At 38.7% G+C, this 20,929-nt stretch overlaps 1 protein-coding gene across 7 annotated transcripts in view; it reads left to right on the forward strand.

Moving 5' to 3' along the window:
- Positions 1–20,929, forward strand: part of OXR1 (oxidation resistance 1) — a 249,405-nt gene that overhangs the window by 221,692 nt on the left and 6,784 nt on the right. For 5 of the 7 annotated variants that reach the window (XM_081952815.1, XM_081952817.1, XM_081952816.1 and 2 more), the window contains 3 exons: positions 8,228–8,308; positions 13,574–13,699; positions 17,339–17,491. In XM_081952815.1, coding sequence (XP_081808941.1) covers positions 8,228–8,308; positions 13,574–13,699; positions 17,339–17,491 — 360 coding nt within the window. The remainder of the gene's footprint in view (positions 1–8,227; positions 8,309–13,573; positions 13,700–17,338; positions 17,492–20,929) is intronic. The other 2 variants (XM_081952819.1, XM_081952821.1) reach the window with 1 other exon arrangement.

A 20,929-nucleotide genomic window follows, 5' to 3' on the forward strand; every position in this document is an offset into this window, starting at 1 on the left:
GTACCTCTGCAATCCGTCGGAAGTCTCCTCTTAGCTCCAGAGGCTCTACTGGGCACTCCGGATCTCCGAAGGCAGCCCGGTGTTGCTCCAAAATGTGCAGCAGCCATTTTGCAAGGGAAAAAAAGATGCACGCTTTAAATCCAAGCCGCTTTTTTCCCGTTCACTTCGCTGCAGCCTGGTCCCTTAGCAGATCGCCGCCGGGAGGGGTGCTGGTCAAGTGGCCTTGCTCTGGGTCGCCAGGCAGGCCTCCCCCTCCCCCAAAGATCTTGATTGGCGGCCACAAGGAGTTTGGCTTTCTGGGCCATTCCTTGTCTTTATTAACAGCGTGGATCTGCAGCGCCCTGAGGACTTCTATTGGCGCCATTTTGTTGCTGCATTACCTGCTGAGCCATTGCTTCAGAGACTCATCTCTTATTGGGACTCTACTTGCTCCAAGCAACCTTCTGAATACCGAGGTTTGAGGGCTGAGAGTTCACCATGGCCAGCAAGAGTGTGGAGAAAGCCGCAAATCAGGCAGGGCCTACCAGCAGCAAGCACAGCAGGCCCAATCCTGTGGCCAAGGGTACCAGTGCAGCAGGCCCCACTAAAGGGAAGCAGCCTAGAACAAAGAGAGGGTCCAAGGCAAAGGAGAGGCTGGCTGAGAGACACCAGAGAGCCCTAGAAAAACAGTTTCAAAAGGCTCAGGCAACCAAGGGCTTCAACAGGATCTCCCTCCACCTGCTGAGATTCCTGCTGAACCCCCCCCCCTAGATCCTCATCCAGATGAACCCCCATCTGTGGTAGAGGAGGGTGATTTTGGGTCCTCCCCCAACCCCTCTAGAGCTTCTACCAGGTCTTTAGCCTCATCTCTAGAGCAGGAGTACTTGGAAAAGGTCGGTTCCCTATTGGAGGAGGAAATCCCTCTTTCTGGGCCTGTCGCCAGGGCTTTTCCCCAGGACCAGGATCACACCCCCGAGCTGACCACAGCCATGAAGGAGGTGGTTGCAAGGACCATATGTCAAGGGATTGCTGATGGTATCCAGCAATTGTCCCTCTCCCTACCCCTCCCAAGGCGAACCAAAGCCAAGGCAAAGATTCCTGATCCCCCGCGGCAAACTGGCACGGTCTCCCCTCCGGCCTCCTCGGCTGTCAGTGAAGCGAGGAGGAGTTCACTTTTCCTTCTATATGCAAAATTAAAAGGAAAAAAAAAACAGCATTTATTTAGTTTGCTACTAGCAGTTTTCTATACATGTATTCACACACATGAAAAGAGCAAGAAATGGCAGGCTTGCCTTTAATAGGAGATGGATCCTAGTAAAAATATGTCCAAAGTCCAGTGGGAAAGCTCAAATATCAAGGACACTCACTGACTAATAGTGGGAAAAGTCTGACATCTAATTAAACCTTTTTACAGAGGCTTAAGGAAATTTAAACACCATTTATCATTCTGGAGCAGAAAACCTGTGTTCCTCCAGATGTTGCTGAACTAAAATTTCAGACAGTATGACCATGTTGAGAGTTGTGGTTCACAACAATTGCATGTTAAAGAAAATTAAATGAATTCAACTGAAGAAAAGGTTTGCATCAACTGAAGTAGGATTTGCATTGATACAGTTCTTCTCTAATTTTTGAACGCTATGTGGTTCTACTTGGTGGTATAAAGGCATATTTATAGGATTGTTTTATATTTCAAGAACAATAGTAATACATACAGTTCTCATTAGCTGAGTTATTTTTTCCCATATGGAAATTAAAATATGAAAGGGTACATTTGCTTGCACTTGTCATTTAAAAAATAATAATTGAACTGTAAGAATTGTCCATTAATAGAAATTAATCACAACAAATGCTGTTCTCATTGAATGTATGTAAACAAGAATTGTTACTTTTATTTTCAAAAATAAAAAGGATTAGTTTTGATAATTTTTTCATTGGATTCTAAAAGAGTAGTGTGTCTCTTTAAACTTTTTTGCTCTTTAAGCACTTTAGTGCACTGCAACCTCTCTTGAATATAGAAACATCTCTGTTGTGCTTTCCGTGGTAATGACACACCCCAAGATGAACATTCTGCTCACTCATTAGTTGTTTATCCTGTCAATCAATTCAGTGCAACTAGCACGATGTTCTGTCTGCAAGAAGAGCTTTGCTGTGCCTGGAATTAAAAGCAGATAGTGTACTGTGGAGAAATGCTCATGTGAAGCTAAAATTAATGTGATTTTTTTCCCCAAAGGAACTAGTTTTTGGTATGGCAAGAAAGGAAGAAAGCATCACTCATGAGAAATAAATATACTTTGGTAATTCCTTGAGAAATATTATAAGAAATATTATAAGAAATATTTATGTTATTGTTACTATAGTGTTATTGTAATCAGTAATGATCCCTGCTTTTTCTTTCAATATGATTCATTATTGATCAGAATTTTAAAATCTCTGATTAAGAAACTGCAATTTAAAACTTAACTACTTTAATTTAAAAGTTGGGGTTTGAAATGATCTGATTTAAAACAATGTACTTGTGAGAGCTTTTGTGGGCAAATATATTTTGGGAAGTTTCTTATACTAACTTGCCTATTCTTCTATATTGCTGACAAGGCACGGTATTAATGTAAGATAATTTGTGATTTTACATGCTTTCCAGGTGTTAACATGAGATGTGGATAATCTATGAGTTTATACAATCATATTTTGGTATTGATGCACAGGGTGCTTTTTATCCTATTGATACTTTTATTTTTTTTAAAAATGGAAATATACAGCCTGTGGTTAATGTCTATCTGCCTACTTCTGTGGCTTGCATGTTCTCTGATTACCAGAAAGGGGAACAAAGCTTCATCTGGAATATTGGACAGGAGTTCTATAAAGAAGCATCACATTTGTAAATAGTGTATACTTCAAACTGAAATTTTAGGTCTTCCAATAATTTTTGTGAAACTTTTCATCTTCAACCATCAAATTATCTGTTTATCATTTGCATTGTACTTTCCTTCAGTGGTTATGCTTGTGTAATGCCACTGGCAAAAAGCATAGAAAATGTTACTTATTTCTGTTGTGTATTTCGGCAGCCTTAAGTCTGTTCTGAAAGGGTGGGGCACTCTGGAGCATGGTCAAGGCATTTGGGGGCTGCTGGGGGGGGCAGAGCACCAAGAAGACCTGAGGGTGAATGGAAATAAAGTTATAAGCAGTACTTTATTGTACAGTACTTTATTTTTTCATTAGTATTGCAAGATCCCTGTATGAAATATAGCCTCTGAAACTATGTCAAGTAGATCTATTTGTGTTAACCAGAAATATGTGTTTTTCAGTTTCTCAGTATTAATTGAAAAAGTTTAGTTTTTTTCTCATTTGGTTATATAAGAAAAGAAATAGCAATGAGCTGAAGGTTTCCTGGGTATTTTTTCAGGCCTTACCATGTATGTTCTATTCTTCTTTTTAAAGCATCATATGAACTGTAAGTAGGATAAGAAGATAACTGTTTTAAAAGTTAGAGGAATAGGGTGATAAAAACTAGAAATGGCTACATATTGTTTACTGAGGAACTTCTTATCCATTATGTATGTTGCAAAATAAATCAATCTTCTTTACTGATGGCAGGTGAATACCACTATCAGTTATATTATAAAATCAGTGATTTCTTATATTATGAAATAACTGATTTAACTCACTAAATCAAAAGACTTGTTTTAGCACAGTGTGCTAAAATATCTTGCAGAAGTAGCTTCAAGGACCGTTTACTAATAGAGAAAGTGTTTATTCCAGTTTGAATAAAAGCTTTAAAAAACTGTTTCGAATAACCACTGATTAACAGGATTGTTGGCATTATATATTGCTTGTGCAATAATTACACACATGAATGTGGCTTTTTAAGTTGTTATTGTACATATTTTTAATATAGCAGATTAAGATCAAAAACCTCATCTCAGTTTTATAAAATTAGTCTGGTAAGTTCTTAAACTGTAAATATGTGAAGTTAAATTGATTTAACTTCCCAAATTGCATTATAAAGTCTCCAATAGAATAAAATATAGAATCTTTTAGGACAGTAAAGAGCAACTGAAATTGTATATGTTGGACTGTAATAATTTATTTAGTTGAATGTACCTGCCATGATAGTAATTTAAATTAAATTTTGGATATATTTGAAATGAAAAAGATATTAAATCAGACAAAATTATTGCTATTGTTATAATTATTATAGAAATCTACTAAGGCTTTTGCTTTCAAGAGCATATAACTCACTAAATTTTGTAAAATATACTACTTGGCTTGAGCTTATATTTAGATAAAACGTTACAAGAATCTCTGGCCTATGCTTGTTTGCCAAAGAAATTATATAATGGCTATTTTTAATGATATGTAAACCGTGGAAGAAAAGAACATTAAATCAATGAAAGAGAGGAGCGGCTGTTAAGAGGACTCCTGGAGTGTCTTAGTGCACTCCCAGCTAGTACAAAATAACTAACTAATAACTAAGATACCACCATATCACACATTTTGCCACATCAAACACTGCCACCTCTTTCTGCTGTACCTGCATCTTTCCCTGTAACATTTTGATTGATCTGGCAGAAGTGAGAATTACTGATTTTTCAAGAATGGCTTCAGTTGCCATTTTATATATACAGGATAGAGAGAGAGTGCAAAACGTCATCAGGAGCGCACCTAGCAGAATGGTAGGATAGTGCAAAGGGGAGGGAGCCAGGTGGAAAATGAAAATGGAGTCCAGTGGTTCTTCCTGCTCTTAAAATAGCTGCAGCTTTGTGATGCTGGGGAGTGTGTCCATTTCACTGCTCCATGTGTCAGGAAGCAGAGCCAGGTAGACAATTCTAGGCCTGATTTTGCATCCAGAAATGGTATGGATACCATAATTGGTTAAAGAAATCAGCCAGCACTCATGTCAGGTTCTTTATTTTCTCACCACTGCAGTTTTGTGGATTCAAACTCAGCCCTGACAAACCAAACTCGAATCTGTATCTTCTTGCAGTTTATAGCTGTCAACATAATGCTTCAAAATACTGGCAGTTCTATAGGCTACCAGGGTATTAAATTTTATTTCCATACCATATGATTTTACCATTTAGGATACTTTATGTGCCAATGCCTTAGCTGATTTTGAGACTTTACTCACTGAAAGTAAACTATTGCTATTACAGCATTATCTGGAAAATGACAAAGCACTCTTGCAAATGAAGTCCAATTTCCATAACATTATTATAAAACTGGCTAAAATTTGCAAAATAAAGCCCTCATTTAGCATACTGTGGGGCAAATGTGTTTTTTTAAAAAATAAAAGCAGCCCTCGTTGCCATATCATAACATAATAGAATATAATAGCCATAAATACCACATTTAACAAAATGATTATGTGGTTGTACATTCATGAAGTAAAATTTAACCAACTTACCTAAGAAATATTATAAAGCTTCACATTTTCACAATCACAGTGTTATGTTCTGAAGTAATTTATGCTAATCAGAAAATAGTTTCGCTTTAATGAAAAATAGGATATTGTATCTCTTTGCTGCTCCTCTGACTATATTTCATAAGTTGTGATGGTCATTAAGTAGGTCACCATATGAGAGCACCTGATTTTATGACCTAATTTGCAGCAGTTGTTAAGCAAATGCATTGTTCACTATGGGCATTTTTTTTTGCTGGAAATACTGCTTTCTGGCTAAAAACATCGTAAATTACAGTCACGTGACAGTGGGATGCTGCAAACAGCTGTAAATATGAGCCAGTTTTCAAATGCCCAAAATGAAGTTACGTAACTCCAAGGGGGCTATTGAAATTTTCAATCTGAGTCTTAAATAGCTTTTCTGCATTTCATCATAACTTGGAATGGTCCATAAGCGGTCATTTGAAAACTATATAAGATGAACTGCTGCATCATTTTTAAAAAAAATCCAAGCTCAATTAACTGAACTACCTCACTTAGCATTGAGCATTTGAGCTCAATTGTCGTAAGTTGAGGAACTATCTGTAATTGCAAAAAGATTATTTGTGTAAAATGTTTTGATGTTCTAAATCAGGGGTGTCCAAACTTGGCAACTTTAAGACTTGTGGACTTCAACTCCCAGAATTCCCCAGCCAGCAGAGCTGGCTGGGGAATTCTGGGAGTTGAAGTCCACAAGTCTTAAAGTTGCCAAGTTTGGAAACCCCTGTTCTAAATCTTATGAGCAGAGATCCCTTCTTTGGGTTGTTGGGCTTGGGCTTTTTTTTCTTTTATGTATATTCATTACAGCTATTGTGAACAGACAAATTCTTTTTTCTCTACTGCAAAGAAAAAAATAACTCTGAAAGCAAGAATATATTGTATAAATATTAAATGGTCTTATATACCCTGTTTTCCCCAAAGTAAGACCTCCCTGGATAATAAGCCCAATCGGGCTTTTGAGCTCATGCACTAAAATAAGCCCTCCCCCCAAAATAAGCCCTCCCCCAAAACATTGCAACACAGCAGCAGCCATGAGGTGACCATATTCACCACCTTCTGAAAAAAAATAAGACCTCCCCGAAAATAAGGCCAAGCGCTTATTTCAGGGGTCAAAAGAAAATAAGACCCTGTCTTATTTTCGGGAAAATATGGTAGAAAGGTGCACGCCTCGGTAACTATAGTTAAGTGTGAAAGTTGTCCATTGTAAGATATTATGTATTAGGCCTGAAGACGTTGAAGAATAAAGAGCATTTTTAAAAAAAAAGCCATGTAGAGAAAGAATTCTCAAATGTCTGCATTCTGCAGAACCCTAGGGTTCCATGTCAGACTAAGGAGAAGAAAGAACGGAAAACCATTATTTTTGAAAAAAGATTCTGGGAATCTTTTCTTTCTTTAAACAGGTTCCATAGCCTGGTAAAATTTGAAAACCTCAATATAATGTTACAACTTCTGCTTATTCTAGAAATGTGAGAAAATTATGATCCTTTAAATGATGTAGTTACATCGGTGGTTTGAGTTTCTGAAAGTTCTTCAGTTTATAAATATTCAACCTTCCTTTCCGGCCTGTTGACCGCAGAAATTGTTGTTTTGATAAACAGAAAAGACCATTTGTTTTGCTAAACGATTGGAAAGTGTTGAATGAATATGGAGCTAGTTTAATACCTTTGTTTTATTATTACTTTGCTTGCTAATGATATGCATACAGTCTGTTTTGCCAGGTTTGAATTTATAAATGCATATTAAAGTCATCTCACCATATGTGAATCCATTAAGGCCTAGACCTGGCCAGCTCCATGCTGTTGTATGAAGTTGGATTCATTCTGTCTTATTTCTTTTTACAACTTACATAATACAGGTTTCAACAATAAACTACAGTTTACATATTTTAATAAGACAGATATTAAATGTTTACTGGCTATTGTTTACAGTTACTCCTTATTTTTCTAGACGCCTGAAATATGTTTGTAAACTGCATCTGTCTATAAATTCCCCTAGAGGACATTTGCTTTTTAAAAATAAACAATGACTAACAAGATAGTACCTTATTGTTAATGGATAATATGGTCATCATAATCTAGGATCTAAATGCCACATCTTTCACGTTTAGTACTGTATTTCAGCAATACTAAGATACCTGTCTGAAGTCTGAAAGCCATTAACCTTTATACATTTCTCTAGTCCAATACTACCCATCCTTTTAATGTATAGTGGAATTCATCTGCAATTTAACTGAATGAGATGTGTTCATGATGGATTTCATGCTGTCCAGCTTGATTTACCTACCATATCTATACTTCACATGATTTTATGTCCTCTCTTTATTTCCCATTTAGTAAGCTAAAGAGACCCAAATGTCTTCTCATATAGAAATTATTCCAATCATTTGATAATTTTAGTTTCCTTTTTCTTCTCTTTTTTTAATCATTGCCTGATTAAACACACAAGGCCTGTTTTCGTATCTGCTTCTTTTTCATCAATTAGCATTTTTCCCTAAGTAAAAACAGCAGGTGGTATTTATGTAAGGAAACAGTTCATGAATGTGCATGCTTATATGTTTACCTAGCAGATTGTTTTTCTTCTGTTCTACAAATTTATTTGATTATTTTATTGGAAATTCTGATTGTTGTATGTCTATATGTGTTTTATATATGTGCACTGTATTACTAGAATGTTACTTTTATTTTTGTTTCATTGTCAATTTCTTCCCCCCCACCCCTTGTTTTACTTTGCCACACGCTCTTGTTTATTTTATATTGTTTTATTTTTGTTTTAAAACTGTGAGTGGAATTATTGTCTTCCTGTCTCCATATTCAGGTAGTGTCAGTGGCTGAGTATCACCGCAGAATCGATGCTCTAAATAATGAAGAACTACGTACACTCTGCCGACGTCTCAAGGTGCTTTCTTCTCAACTAGAGATTAGAACTTTTTTTTAATACAGTGTTCCTGATCAGAACAAAGCCAATATTCAATTATTTTGTCTTCACTACTGTACTGAAATAAGGCAGCAATAACTTCCTCATGATTGTGTTTCCCTTTATGAAGGGACAGGGTTGTTCTGGTGATATTTTTGACAATTGAGTCACTTTTAGAGCTGAGCCAAACTTCTGCAAGTTCAAAGTAAACTTCCAGTGATAAAGCAAGTGCTTTACTTTTTGGGCCACATTTTGAATAGTTATATACTACTCTGTTTCAAGGACTATGCAGACCTTAAATTAGCCCATAAGAAATTCAGGAAGAGATCAGTGCAATTGCTGAAGACTGTAAAACTAGTTGTTGAATCTTCCTGGCTAAACTTAAGTTAAAGATTGCCTGGATTCCCACACAGATATTCCTAGAAGCAAAAGTAGAAGTACCACCCCAATACCTAGGAGGCTCATGAACGTTTGAAATTGAAGAAACTTAGATTTGCACATCCAAACTCTTCCACTTTTGCACAACTGGTTTATCACAGTATATTTTACTACTATCAATATGAACTATTGTTAATGTTAACTATGATGAATGAATCAAACTACTTCAAACATTTCTAAAGGTGTCCGGTAGTTTCATATTTGAATATAACAGGTTGTTGTGCATCTTGGCCTTGTGGCTCTACAGAAGCAGGAGAGACATTATGTGAGAGAAGACTGGAATCATTGATGTTTGTCTAAATCAGCCCATCCATTTCAGGGGCCTTTCAGATGGCTTGAGGCTTCATATCATAGAATCCCCAATCTGATGAATTTCCATGTCTTTGGAAAAAAATATTTGCAAGGCTATTAACTTCACAGTGAGATGTTCATATTTTCTTTCACTTTTAGCTTGGTGGCCATTTTCAGTAAGTGCTGTGGTGTCATCTGTATTCCTATCTGTATACTAGTTCCCATATCTATTGTGTTGTTGCTATTGCCTGACTGCTCTCTGTGTTCTTCTTGGTGTTTTACAATGAGCTGTACCACTATTATATACCTGCTTGCTCAGTCTTTCATCTCCAATTAGCCTAAGAACTAGATCAGATAAGCCTGGTATGGTATGGTATGTTGCTTATAATGTTTTGTCCTGGAATTGATATAAAATTTATAAGTTACTTATAAATTGATTTCTCATGAGCTCAGTAAGGATATCAAGATCTCAGACTAGATTTTGCCTGTGAAGTAAAAGCTTGGTGAAATGGATAGAGGAAGCCTTTGCTACAAGATTGCTAGCTGGTTCTGCTAGGGGCTGCCTATTCTTATACAAGTAGCCAGAGCTACCCAAAAGTGAATCAAATCAAAGCATTTCGGCTTACATGATAGTTGTAAATGTGGTACTGTCCTTTCTGTGTTGACTGTCTATAAAGGAGAGCTTTATCATCAGGTAACCCGTTTTGGAAGTCCCATTTCCTTCAGATACCTCTACCTGAGCTGAATCTTTATCTCCTGTTTTGTGCACAATTATTTCTGCAAATCCTCTGTTACTTTTTCCTGTTGTAACATCCTTCTCTTACTGTTAATCTAAACGTCACGGTCCCTTCTCCAAGTTCAGCTATTTTATGGTCCTCTGCATCAGTTCCACCTCCATCCCCCAAACCATGACTTAGCAAAGACCTGCAAAACCCCACTGGCCATTTTCTAGCATTGTTCCCATCTTGATGGTTCTTGTGGATATCTGCAGTTCATGGCACACACTACAGATACTTTTCGTCCTTTTACTGGCAGTGGTTTTGGCATTTCTTTTTGCCTCCTTACTACTTTTCAGGCCAGGAAGATATTTTGTGGTATTCAAAAAGTGCTGCAAGTTGTCAATAACAATAAAAATGATGATGATGACATCACATATTTGCTACCACAGATTTTTCCATTGTGTTAGTTAGTCCTTAAGCTTAAGGTAATTGTACCTTGTGGACCAAGTTAAGGGGCTGCATACTCCATAAACCTTAAAAACTGGCTTTGGATTTGCATCCTTTCTTTGTCTTTTCTTAATTTTTGGCCGTCATGACAAAAATTAGACAAAAGAAGAAAAGAAAAAGTGGTTTTGAAAAATCAGATAAAAATATTGAATCAATGCACAGGCTGTATGAAAATGAAATTAAAAAACATCTAGGAACTCTGTTCTGAGCAATTTTATGTTGTTCACATTTCTTAATTTTCTTTTTCAAAATGATAATGACTTTGTCACATCAGAGGATAGGAGTTAATTGAATAAAATCTGTGCAAAAGAGCATGTCTTAGGCTCAATGGCTAAAACCCCACCACTTAACTGCAGAGCAACTGAAATCAGTTACATAATAGTAGATACCTTTTGTTTTGTCAAACTGGATCTGTATTTTCAATTTTGTTTCTGTATTATAAGCTGAGACCTTAAAAGCCTATTAGTATCTACTGTATTCTCAGTATATATGTGATATGGAAGGTGGCATATGCATTATTACTCTTATATATTTAAATTTTTAGAAGCATTTTCTAAAGCTTTATGAAATAGAACTGCTATTGAATTGATACAGTACTAAACTATCTAATGTAGAGAGTTTAGCTAAGCACTTAAGCCTCTATAATGCTGTGCACCATGGTGGTGCAGTGGTTAGAATGCAGTACTGCAGGTTACTTGTGCTGACTGCTGGCAGTTCGATTTTTATCAGGCTCAAGATTGACTCAGCCTTCTGAGGTTGGTAAAAGAGAACCCAGATTGTTGGGGGCAATATGCTGACTCTGTAAACTCCTTAGGGAGGGCTATAAAGCACTGTGAAGCAGTATATAAATCTAAGTGCTATTGATATTGCTATCTATTTCAGTGTAACTAAAAAGTATTTATTCTGTTTTTATTATTTATTATTTTCTCAGTTTTTCTTAAGGCAGAATTGGATCAACATTTTAAAATCTTTTGTCACATTTTGAATAGTATTTATAGTTAATTATTTGTGGAAGAAAATGCTTTTATAGTTTTGCTCATTCTGCTGCTAAACAGCTAATATTTCAAAAGGTTTCTTTTTGACATAAATCATGAGTTAAGACCATTGCTAACAAAAGAGGTTAAAAAAAACATTTGAGATCATGAATTCAAGATATCTTCTGTTTTAAAATCTTATTTTAACTGCCTATACTTAAATAATGATGAAACCCCATCTAAAAAACCAGCACATTATGTCTGTTAGTAGAAATTGGGGTGGGTAGGAGTGCAGCAACTGTTAATAAAATATCAAATGGCATGTGAATTATGTGGCCGTCAAATTTCCTTATAGGATATCTGCCATTATAGAAATCTGTCATTTGCATTTCAGAACTTAATTTAGTAACTGGATAAACTTTTCATTATTATTTAATATCTCAAAGATACAAGTTTTTATCAGTAAATGTTAGTTATATAAATACTTGCTAAGTTCCCTTTTTTTCAAGAAAACAATTGTCAAACAGTCAGATCAAATGGTATTCCTTAAACACAGTTAAAGGGTCATATATCAATGGGCTACATAGTCTTCCTTCTTTTAATTGGTGAATCATTTTGTAAGTAGGATACCTTTTAAATACTGCCTGGAAGCTTTTAGCAAAACTAATTTAAAATAATCCCTTTGCTTGTATTAGCTGTGATTAATGTTACTGATAATGAATAATTGTTGGGGTGAAGAATTATAGAACCTGTTGAAGTAGAATAATCATTCCTGCAGCATGACAAAATTTCTAACTGTTGTTATTGGAAACTTGTGTTGGCTGATTATGTGAAGCATAGCATTAATATTTGATTTAGATTGTTGAAATAAACGTTTCTTACCTTGCAATTATTGATTAAATGTGTGCATTCAAGACAGATCATGTCTTGGTAACTACACAGACAGATTTTCTCCAGGATAAATCTTGCAATTATTCTAAATCATTTTAATTACCCCATTTAGCTTGCAATGGAGTTTTCTTATTTTACAATACCATATAAAATGTTTATTGGAAATGCCATACGGATTATTGTAAAATCATATAGGTATATGTTTATATATCATTTATAGTGTGGACCATAAAGATACAGCAGATAAAAATACAGTACTTCAACGACAGATTCTGTCTTAAAAATTGCAATATTCCTATTGCAGCAATATGATTTTTCCATGTGATTTCTCTCATAGTTCTTGCTGATCACTTGCTCAGTAGATATATACAAGATGTATGTAAGAGATGGGAACAGCGGTTCTGTGTTTTGTGGGAAATGTTGATGTATTTAGGTTCTCTTAATATTACTGAACGTTTAAGAGATCTTCCAGTATCTCTAGGATAGGTGCATCAAGTAGAATACATCTATTTTCAAACAATAAAATGAAATGAGTTTTAAACAGAGAAGCATTGAGTGGAGGGGTAGCCAGATCCATCCTTATCCCAGATGTCCCAACCCTTCTGTGCATGGTCTGCTCCACCGAAATCTCCAGCTGTTTTCAATTTTATACCTAGTTTTGAAATTGGAAATGAGTGAAGCCAGGAGAAAAGTGATAAGTTTCAATGGGGAATGGATGATTAAAAATTGACTCAGAATCGCCATCTTTTCTACCATTTATCTACATGAATTCCTGCCTAGTATATAAGATTTTATACATTGTTGCAGGGGCACAATGTATAATCTTTATTCTTAGGTAATTATATTATATTTTCATGTGAATATTTATGTGTGCAGCAAGACTACATAGATTAAGATTAGAATGGGCATGCACAATATTAAAAGCAGCTTATATTTAAAATAATTTAACCTATGGGCTAAAATTCTTTTTCTTTCTTATTTTTTTTAAAGTAAGATTTTCTCTTCAAGAGACTCTAGTTCTGTTTGTATGAGTAGTCAACTTATTCTTACTAAAGGATAGATTTGAATATCTTCTGTATGCCGGGATACAAATATTATACTACTGAAGTATAATATTTTTGAGAGAATTCTATTATGTTTACCTCTAAGATTCAGTTTCAATCAGGATCAAATGGTACCTTAAAAATTATAGGATACAAAATCACATTTTAAATAACAGAAATGGATCAAAGCTTGCAATCTCACATTCTTTCAGTGATGGGCCATATCCAAATTAAACATTGGAATCTGGCATTGTCTCTGATATTTAAAACATTACGCAAGTTGTCAGGTAAGCAAAATTTTCAGTTTTACAGGATGAATGTGATAAGGAAAGTTGTTTTGAATAGCATTTTGAATGCTAATTCAACTTTCTCCCCTCCATGCAGATTACTACAAGAGAAGATACATATTCAAAGCAAGAAACAACTATCAAAACCGAACTGGAGCCTGAAGCATTTCGGCCAAATCTTAGTGATCCCAGTGAACTGTTACAGTCGGATCAAATTGAAAAGGTATCATATAGAAAAATGTGGCATTCCTTATATTGACACAGCTTTCACATTGCAATAAAAATTGTTTTAGAAAATTGAATTGAAATAGTAATTGCTGTTTACTAAGTATATGCAAGAAACAAAATGCTTTGTTTCAAACATAGGACCCAATACTTGAAATATTTTGAATTGATTAAATTCTAACATAACAAAATTCAGAACTCTTCCAGCATTCAGTATATGAATGAAACTTTAAATGTTTTGTATATTCTGCCATAGAGAGCAATGGGAATTGAAAAAGTAATTGGAAAAATAGGAATTCAAAAAAAGCATCCTGCACCCTTTTTGGGATGTATAACATCCAATGATTCATCACATTCCAGAAAACTATAGAACATTTCAGTCCTCCTCTCAAGCATGGCATTCTCAACAGAGTTGAGCAATTACAAGAGAAAACTCCTCCAAATTGGAAATGGTTCAAGACGTGCCACGGAAGGTCCAGCTCTGTCTTAGAGTAACATACTGAGGACGCCTTGAATCATTTGCAGTTCAGTAGAAGTTGCAGAAGTTACCAATTGCTCCTCCAATGGCATGATCTGAAGGAGGTTTGGTGTGGTCTGGAAGGAACTTTGATTTCCAAAATCACTGAATTTTGTGTATACTCTCTGGTAATCTATTCTGACTCCTGTTTGATACCCTACATAGTGAAAATCTGGACAAGCGAAAGCATTTGAGTTTTTTTGTAAATTTAGAAGGGAGCATTTATAAATAAAGATAAGTAAATGCAAAATAAATACAGATAAATTTATTAGATAAATAAATACAAACATTTCTGATGATTGGCTTGAAGTTTCCTTTTGTTGAAATATAGTGCACAGGACTGCATATCGCATTCTGCCAACGATGTTCCCCCAAAAAATTAAACTAAAAAGATTTTGCGCCATGGTGGTGTAGTGGTTAGAGTGCAGTATTGCAGGCTAATTCCCTCCACTGCTAGGAGTTTGAGCCTGACCAGCTCAAGATTGACTCCGCCTTCAATCCTTCCAAGGTTGGTAAAATGAGGACCCAGTTTGTTGTGGGCAATATGCTGATTCTGTAAATCGCTTAGAGAGTGCTGTAAAGCACCTTGAAGTGGTATATGTCTAAGTGTTATTGCTATTAAATGAAAACACACCAGTAATACACAGCCTATAAACTCTACTTTCTATAAAGAGCAAAACATTTGTAAAAAGGAATGACAGTAAACAGAGAAATAGTTGCTATATTTGGGATTATTGCTACTGAAAGTAAATGAACCACTCTCTGAACCACATGAGACAATTCCTAGGAACCAATATGGCTGCTTCTCGGTATTTTTTTTTAAAATGCTATCCTTTTCTCCTCTCACTTACACTTGGCCAACAGCAGTGGAAAGAACTATGTCGCTTTATTTTTATGTATATAATTTTTATTATAATAAAACATAATACAAATTAAACAAAGATAAGAGAAATAAGCAAAAGTACAAAGAATGAAAAGGAAAAGGAAAACTTCCAACCTTCATCACAAGGATGAATCACAAATATGAATTTAGTATCTCTTCACCTTCTCCAATGACCTCTTCACCCCATTTCCCATCTCTTATCTATAACTGTCCAAAGGAATTCATTTATTGGTATAATATTAGAAACACAATAAATGAAGCCATGAAATAATAGAAAATGTTGTGCTAGCATTTTTAAGCATGACCTTAAAAATTAGGAAAAAATAAAGCTATTTGCTCTAACATTTCACTTTGGCTATTCAATTCTTATTTTAAATTAGAGATCTGAAACATGAAATGTTTAATTTAATATTAAACATTTCATGTTTGAATCATTGCATTTTAGGCCAAATCCAAAACAGTTAACTACAATTCAAAGTAGTTTGTTCCAACCTTAGTACAAGTATCCCAGTGTCATCCAACCATTCCAGAAGCATCATGAGCTCAAAATAGTCTTGTTTCAAATTCAAAACAGGTGTTTTAAGATTAAGGAGACTCTATTTTGAACTCAAAACACTTGAACATTTACAAAGTCATCAAAACAATGTTGTAACTATTCCAACAAGGATCAAACAGCTGTTTCAAAGTTGAAACAAAGCATTTCACACACAAAATCACATTTGTAATCAAAAACATTTCAGATTCAAAACTTTCTGTATATCATTATTATATGGGAAGTAAGGAAGCCTAACGTGGCTGCTGCAATTGTTTATTTTATGTTAAAGCATAAAACCAAAATCTGAATCGATCTGTTTAAAATATACTTCTTTGGAATAGTATTCTATCTGGAATAGATAGAAATATTACTCGGATAAAGAAAACACGGTTGTAAATGAAACAGTTCTGAACTAACTCCAATTCATAAAGAGGGATCTGTTGGTTGTAATCATGAGGAGATTATCTAAATTACAACTTTAATTGTCCAGGGAGTCATTTGCAGATCTTAGAATAATCCTAGTGGGTCCATTTTTATTTATTTTAAGGGCTTTTTATCAGCAACTTCTTTCCTTGATGAGAGAAAAAAAGAATAAGGCTTATTAATCCTTGAGTATTCCTCCTTGAACATTGGTCACAAGCATACCCAATAGGCTTCTAGGACTTGGAAAAAATGAAGCAACAGTAGAAAACATAATTCCTGTGGATTTCAATAATTTATTTACTACTATTGTTTGTATGCCAACTTTGAAACAACTTAAGGCATCTTATCTACATGAAAAGCCCTAAAATAATCAAGTAATACAGTATAAAGCATAATAATATAAACAGAAAGTTAAAACTGACCTTCAGCCTGGTATTACTCAATCTCTAATTAATCCCTGAAAATATTTGTGGCTTTCTTAAACATTAATAGTATTGGAGATAGCCAGATTGTTGGCGGGAAATCCTTCCAGAGAGAACACAAGACTTTGGGTGTCTAGCCTGCTGTCTGGTTGCCAGAAAAAGCCCCAGTATCTTCAGCTACAAGATAGGCAGCAAATATATTTGATAAATAAAATTCATTTAGAATGGACAATCCCTGAATGGTACTTTCAGTATGTCTAGTAGCTTTTAGTGACGTTAAGCACCATGATGTGCAGTTTATAGTTTTTCTATGAGATGCTATATGTTGCTGCGTGTTGTTTGTACTTGGCTGCAAGCTATGGCTTTTGCTAATAAGTAAGAGGAAAAAAAGAAGAGCCATGTTGAGGTGAATAGAAAAAGTTCTGATTTTCGTCTCATCCAGGTTGTTGCCTTGTTTGTCAAAATATATGTAGGATATTCAGCAATACAATTTCAGTCCCTGAAGCAGTGTAATTTGAACAGGCTAGGTTCAACCTCAGTAACCACAAAGGGCAAAACACAAGACCTAATACTCTTCTCCTAAAAGCATTTCCTTGCAAATAAAACCCAGGTAATTTCAGCAGCGCTTAAATCCAGGTAAATTACTTAATATAGCAAATTCATTTTGCCTCTGTGTAGTGTAAGGATTGAAAATGTTGCTATAACGCATCAGGCATTTATAAGGTTTAATATAAATATTAATTTTGGGATTTTTTGTATGTTTAACCCAACATGTTTTGTCCCCAAGAATTAAAACCCTTCCTAGGTTGATCATTTTGTTCAGTGCGCATGCCTCACTTGCACCTTTGTTTCTTTAGCTGACAAAACAGCTTCCTCCTCGAACTATTGGCTATCCATGGACTCTTGTCTACAGTACTGCAAAGCATGGCATGAGCTTGAAGACTTTGTACAGAACTATGGCAGGCTTAGACACACCAGTGCTGCTGGTTATCAAAGACAGTGATGGACAGGTATGGAAATTGCAATGGTCACTTTTTCTTTCCTTTGCTCCCCATCTTCCCCATAACAAATCTGAAATTTAGCTAAGACAACTTAGCTATAATACAGGAAAGCTCAATGTTGTTTTAATTTTTCAAAAAAGAAAAGAAAAAAGAAAACTCAGTCTAGCAGGCTGATCATAAACATAGTGCAAAACACAGAGGAGGAGGAGGAGCTTCCAACGATGGCGGTCGCCTCCTGAGCTCCGGAGCGAACTATGGAGCGCCCGACCGGGTAAAGGACTGCAACCGGCCCTGTGACACCAGAGGGGGCCGAGAGTTGATAGCCCGTCCACCCTGGCTTGTTTTGGGCCAGTTCTGGCCTTCCAGGGTGATCGGTGGAGATCGGAGGGCAGGAAGGAGCGGAAGATTGTAAGCGGCATTCGGCATTCGGCTGGGAAGAAGCCTACGAACATGGCGACGGCGCAGTGCGGCTGCGCGGGTGGCGCAGGCGCCGGGAAATTCAAAAAAGAGCCGAAAAGCCGGACAATAAAAGGGAAGGAATGGGCACCATCGGAGAGCCCCCAGAGAGCCCCCAGAGAGCCACCTGAGGCACCGGAGGGTTACCATCAGTACCGGAGGCACAGAGGCACAGGGAGGAACAAGGCAGTAACAACGGAGCGCTGGAGAGGCACCAAAGACTGGTGAGGCACTGAAATAATGGCCAGGGATGTCTTGGAGCCTTGAGGCCACTGGAGACCTGGACTTGGGGCTGGACATGGGGCTGTGGACAGGCTGGAGCAGCCTGAGCAGGCATTTGGGGCTATGGACAGGCCTGAGCAGCTACCCAGCCTAAAACAATTTAGGATAATGAAGCCCCCCCCACCCATTAAGGAACTTTTATTCATCTGGGACCATTTGAACCATCTGTCTCCCATTGACCATCTTTGCCTCTTCCTACCATTTGCGCCACTTGGATATCTCTCACTTCCCCCCCCCCTTCCTCTGGAGTTACCATCTTGACATTATTACCATCCAAACATTATTTACCATCTATCTATCATCTACTACTTACCATCTTCCGCTGAAGTTACCATCCAGACATTTTTACCATCACTTAACATCTAAACTTTAAGACTCTGGTCCTCATTGAGACCCAGCCCTGCCGGCTATTACCTATCAACTTTGTTTTATCAACACCTTACCCTACTGGGTCTTTCACTATTCAATCAATTTATTCGAGGTTAGACCTGCTCCACCTGCGAGAAGCCCCTCTCTCGCAGGTTTGGCCCCGGGCCCTTTCAAGGTCCAGCCTTGATGACGGGTTTGTGAACCCCGAGAGGTGGAAGAAAAGGAAGCTGAGGGGCTTTTTATCAAAATGTTTTATTGTGTTTTTAGGGGGTTCTAGGAAAGGGAGGGGGGATAACCAGGCCAGGAGGGAAGCCAACGCCAGACGAACAGGTGAGTCTACGAAGGAAGTGAGCGGGGTGAGGGGGGAGAGGGAACAAGTAATTCCAGTAGAGGGTTGTTTTATTACAACGGTCGCGGGGAGGGGGGGATGCGAGGACAAGAAAAGATCGCAAGGTCGGTTGGGAGACCGTGGCTGCTGGCTACGCCCGGTCGCTTGTACCAACCCCCGCAGCCTAGGTGGTCGGGAACTACAGAGCCAGGGCCTTAGGCTGATGCTCTGCAATGCAAGGTCTGTGACCAACAAGGCCCCCCTCATTAACGAGTTGATCTCGGAGGGGGAGCTAGACCTTGCAGGGATAACGGAAACCTGGTTGGGCCACGAGGGTGGTTTACCCCTCGTGGAAATGTGCCCACCGGGTTTCCGTGCATTCCATCAGCCTCGGGCCCTCGGTAAGGGTGGTGGGGTGGCGGTAGTTATACGGGACCGTCTAGAGCCGAGGGAGTTCACTGTTCCTCAGATACCCGGGTGTGAGTCGCTGGGTATGAAATGGGGCCCAGGGAGGCAGTGGGGTCTGCTGATTGTATACTTGGCTCCTCGCTATACGTCAGCGGCCCTGCCCGAGCTCCTCGAGCTGGTCTCGGAGACGGCGGTTGAGATTCCCAGACTCTTGGTTATGGGGGATTTCAACCTGCCGTCGACGGGAGCAGCGTCTGAGGTGGCTCGGGAGTTCATGGCTTCCATGACAGCCATGGGCCTGACCCAACTAATTCAGGGCCCCACACATGAAGGCGGCCACACACTGGACCTTATCTTTGTATCTGAACAGTGGACGAGTGATCTGGGAATAGGGGATTTAGAGATTATGCCCCTGTCATGGTCAGATCACTCATATCTCCGGCTCGACTTCCCTGGCGCTACCCTCCACCGCGAGGAGGCGGAACCAGTATGTTCAAGCTGGTACCGCCCCAAGCACTTGATGGAACCGGATAGGTTCCAGGCGGAGCTTGGGCCGTTACCTGTAGCCCTAACCCGCGCTCGGTCGGAGGACCTAGTCGACGCCTGGAATAGGGCGACGGCGGGGGCCTTAGACCGGGTCGCGCCTCTGCGACCTCTCCTGCGGCAGCGAGCCACCCGGGCCCCTTGGTATACCGAGGAGCTCAGGGTGATGAAGCGCCATAGGAGACGTCTAGAGAGCAGGTGGAGGTCCTCACGCTCCGAATCTGACCGGACACAGGTAAGAGCCTTTTTACGGACTTACCTTGTGGCATTGAAAGCGGCCAAACGTAGGCATTGTGCCGCTCTCATTGCGTCTGCGGATAACCGCCCTGCCGCCCTGTTTAGGGTGACCCGCTCTCTCCTGTTGCAGGAGACGCGGGAGGCGCCCTTGCAGGGAAGAGCAGAGGAGTTTGGAGAATATCTGCAAGACAAAGTCGCTCAGATCCGGAGCGGATGGGCCCCCCCCAGTGGTCCGGACGAGCCGACATCAGTGAGTCTTGTGAGTCCACTCTGGGAGGAGTTTGACTCTGTTGCCCCCGAGGATTTAGACGGGTTACGGGGACGGCTACGACCCACCACATGTTCAATGGACCCGTGCCCCTCCTGGTTGGTACTGGCATCCTGGGAGGTGACGCGAAGCTGGCTTCTGGGCCTGGTGAACGCCTCGTTGGGTGAGGGCTTCTTACCGGCTGCCTTGAAAGAGGCGGTGGTGAAGCCCCTGCTCAAGAGGCCTTCACTTGACCCAATGGAGCTAGCTAATTATCGTCCAGTCTCCAACCTTCCCTTTTTAGCGAAGGTTGTTGAGAATGTGGTGGCGCAGCAATTTCCACGGCACCTCGACGAATCCGTATATCTAGACCCACGCCAGTCCGGCTTCCGACCCGGGCACAGCACCGAGACAGCCTTGGTCGCGTTGGTGGATGATCTCTGGAGGGCCAGAGATAGAGGTTGTTCCTCTATCCTGGTCCTATTAGATCTCTCAGCGGCTTTTGATACCATCGACCATGGTATCCTATTGCGCCGGCTGGAGGGGATGGGAGTCGGAGGCACCGTTTTACGGTGGT

Source organism: Natrix helvetica (genome assembly GCF_964273705.1).
Source record: "Natrix helvetica genome assembly, chromosome: 4".
Lineage (NCBI taxonomy): Eukaryota > Metazoa > Chordata > Lepidosauria > Squamata > Natricidae > Natrix > Natrix helvetica.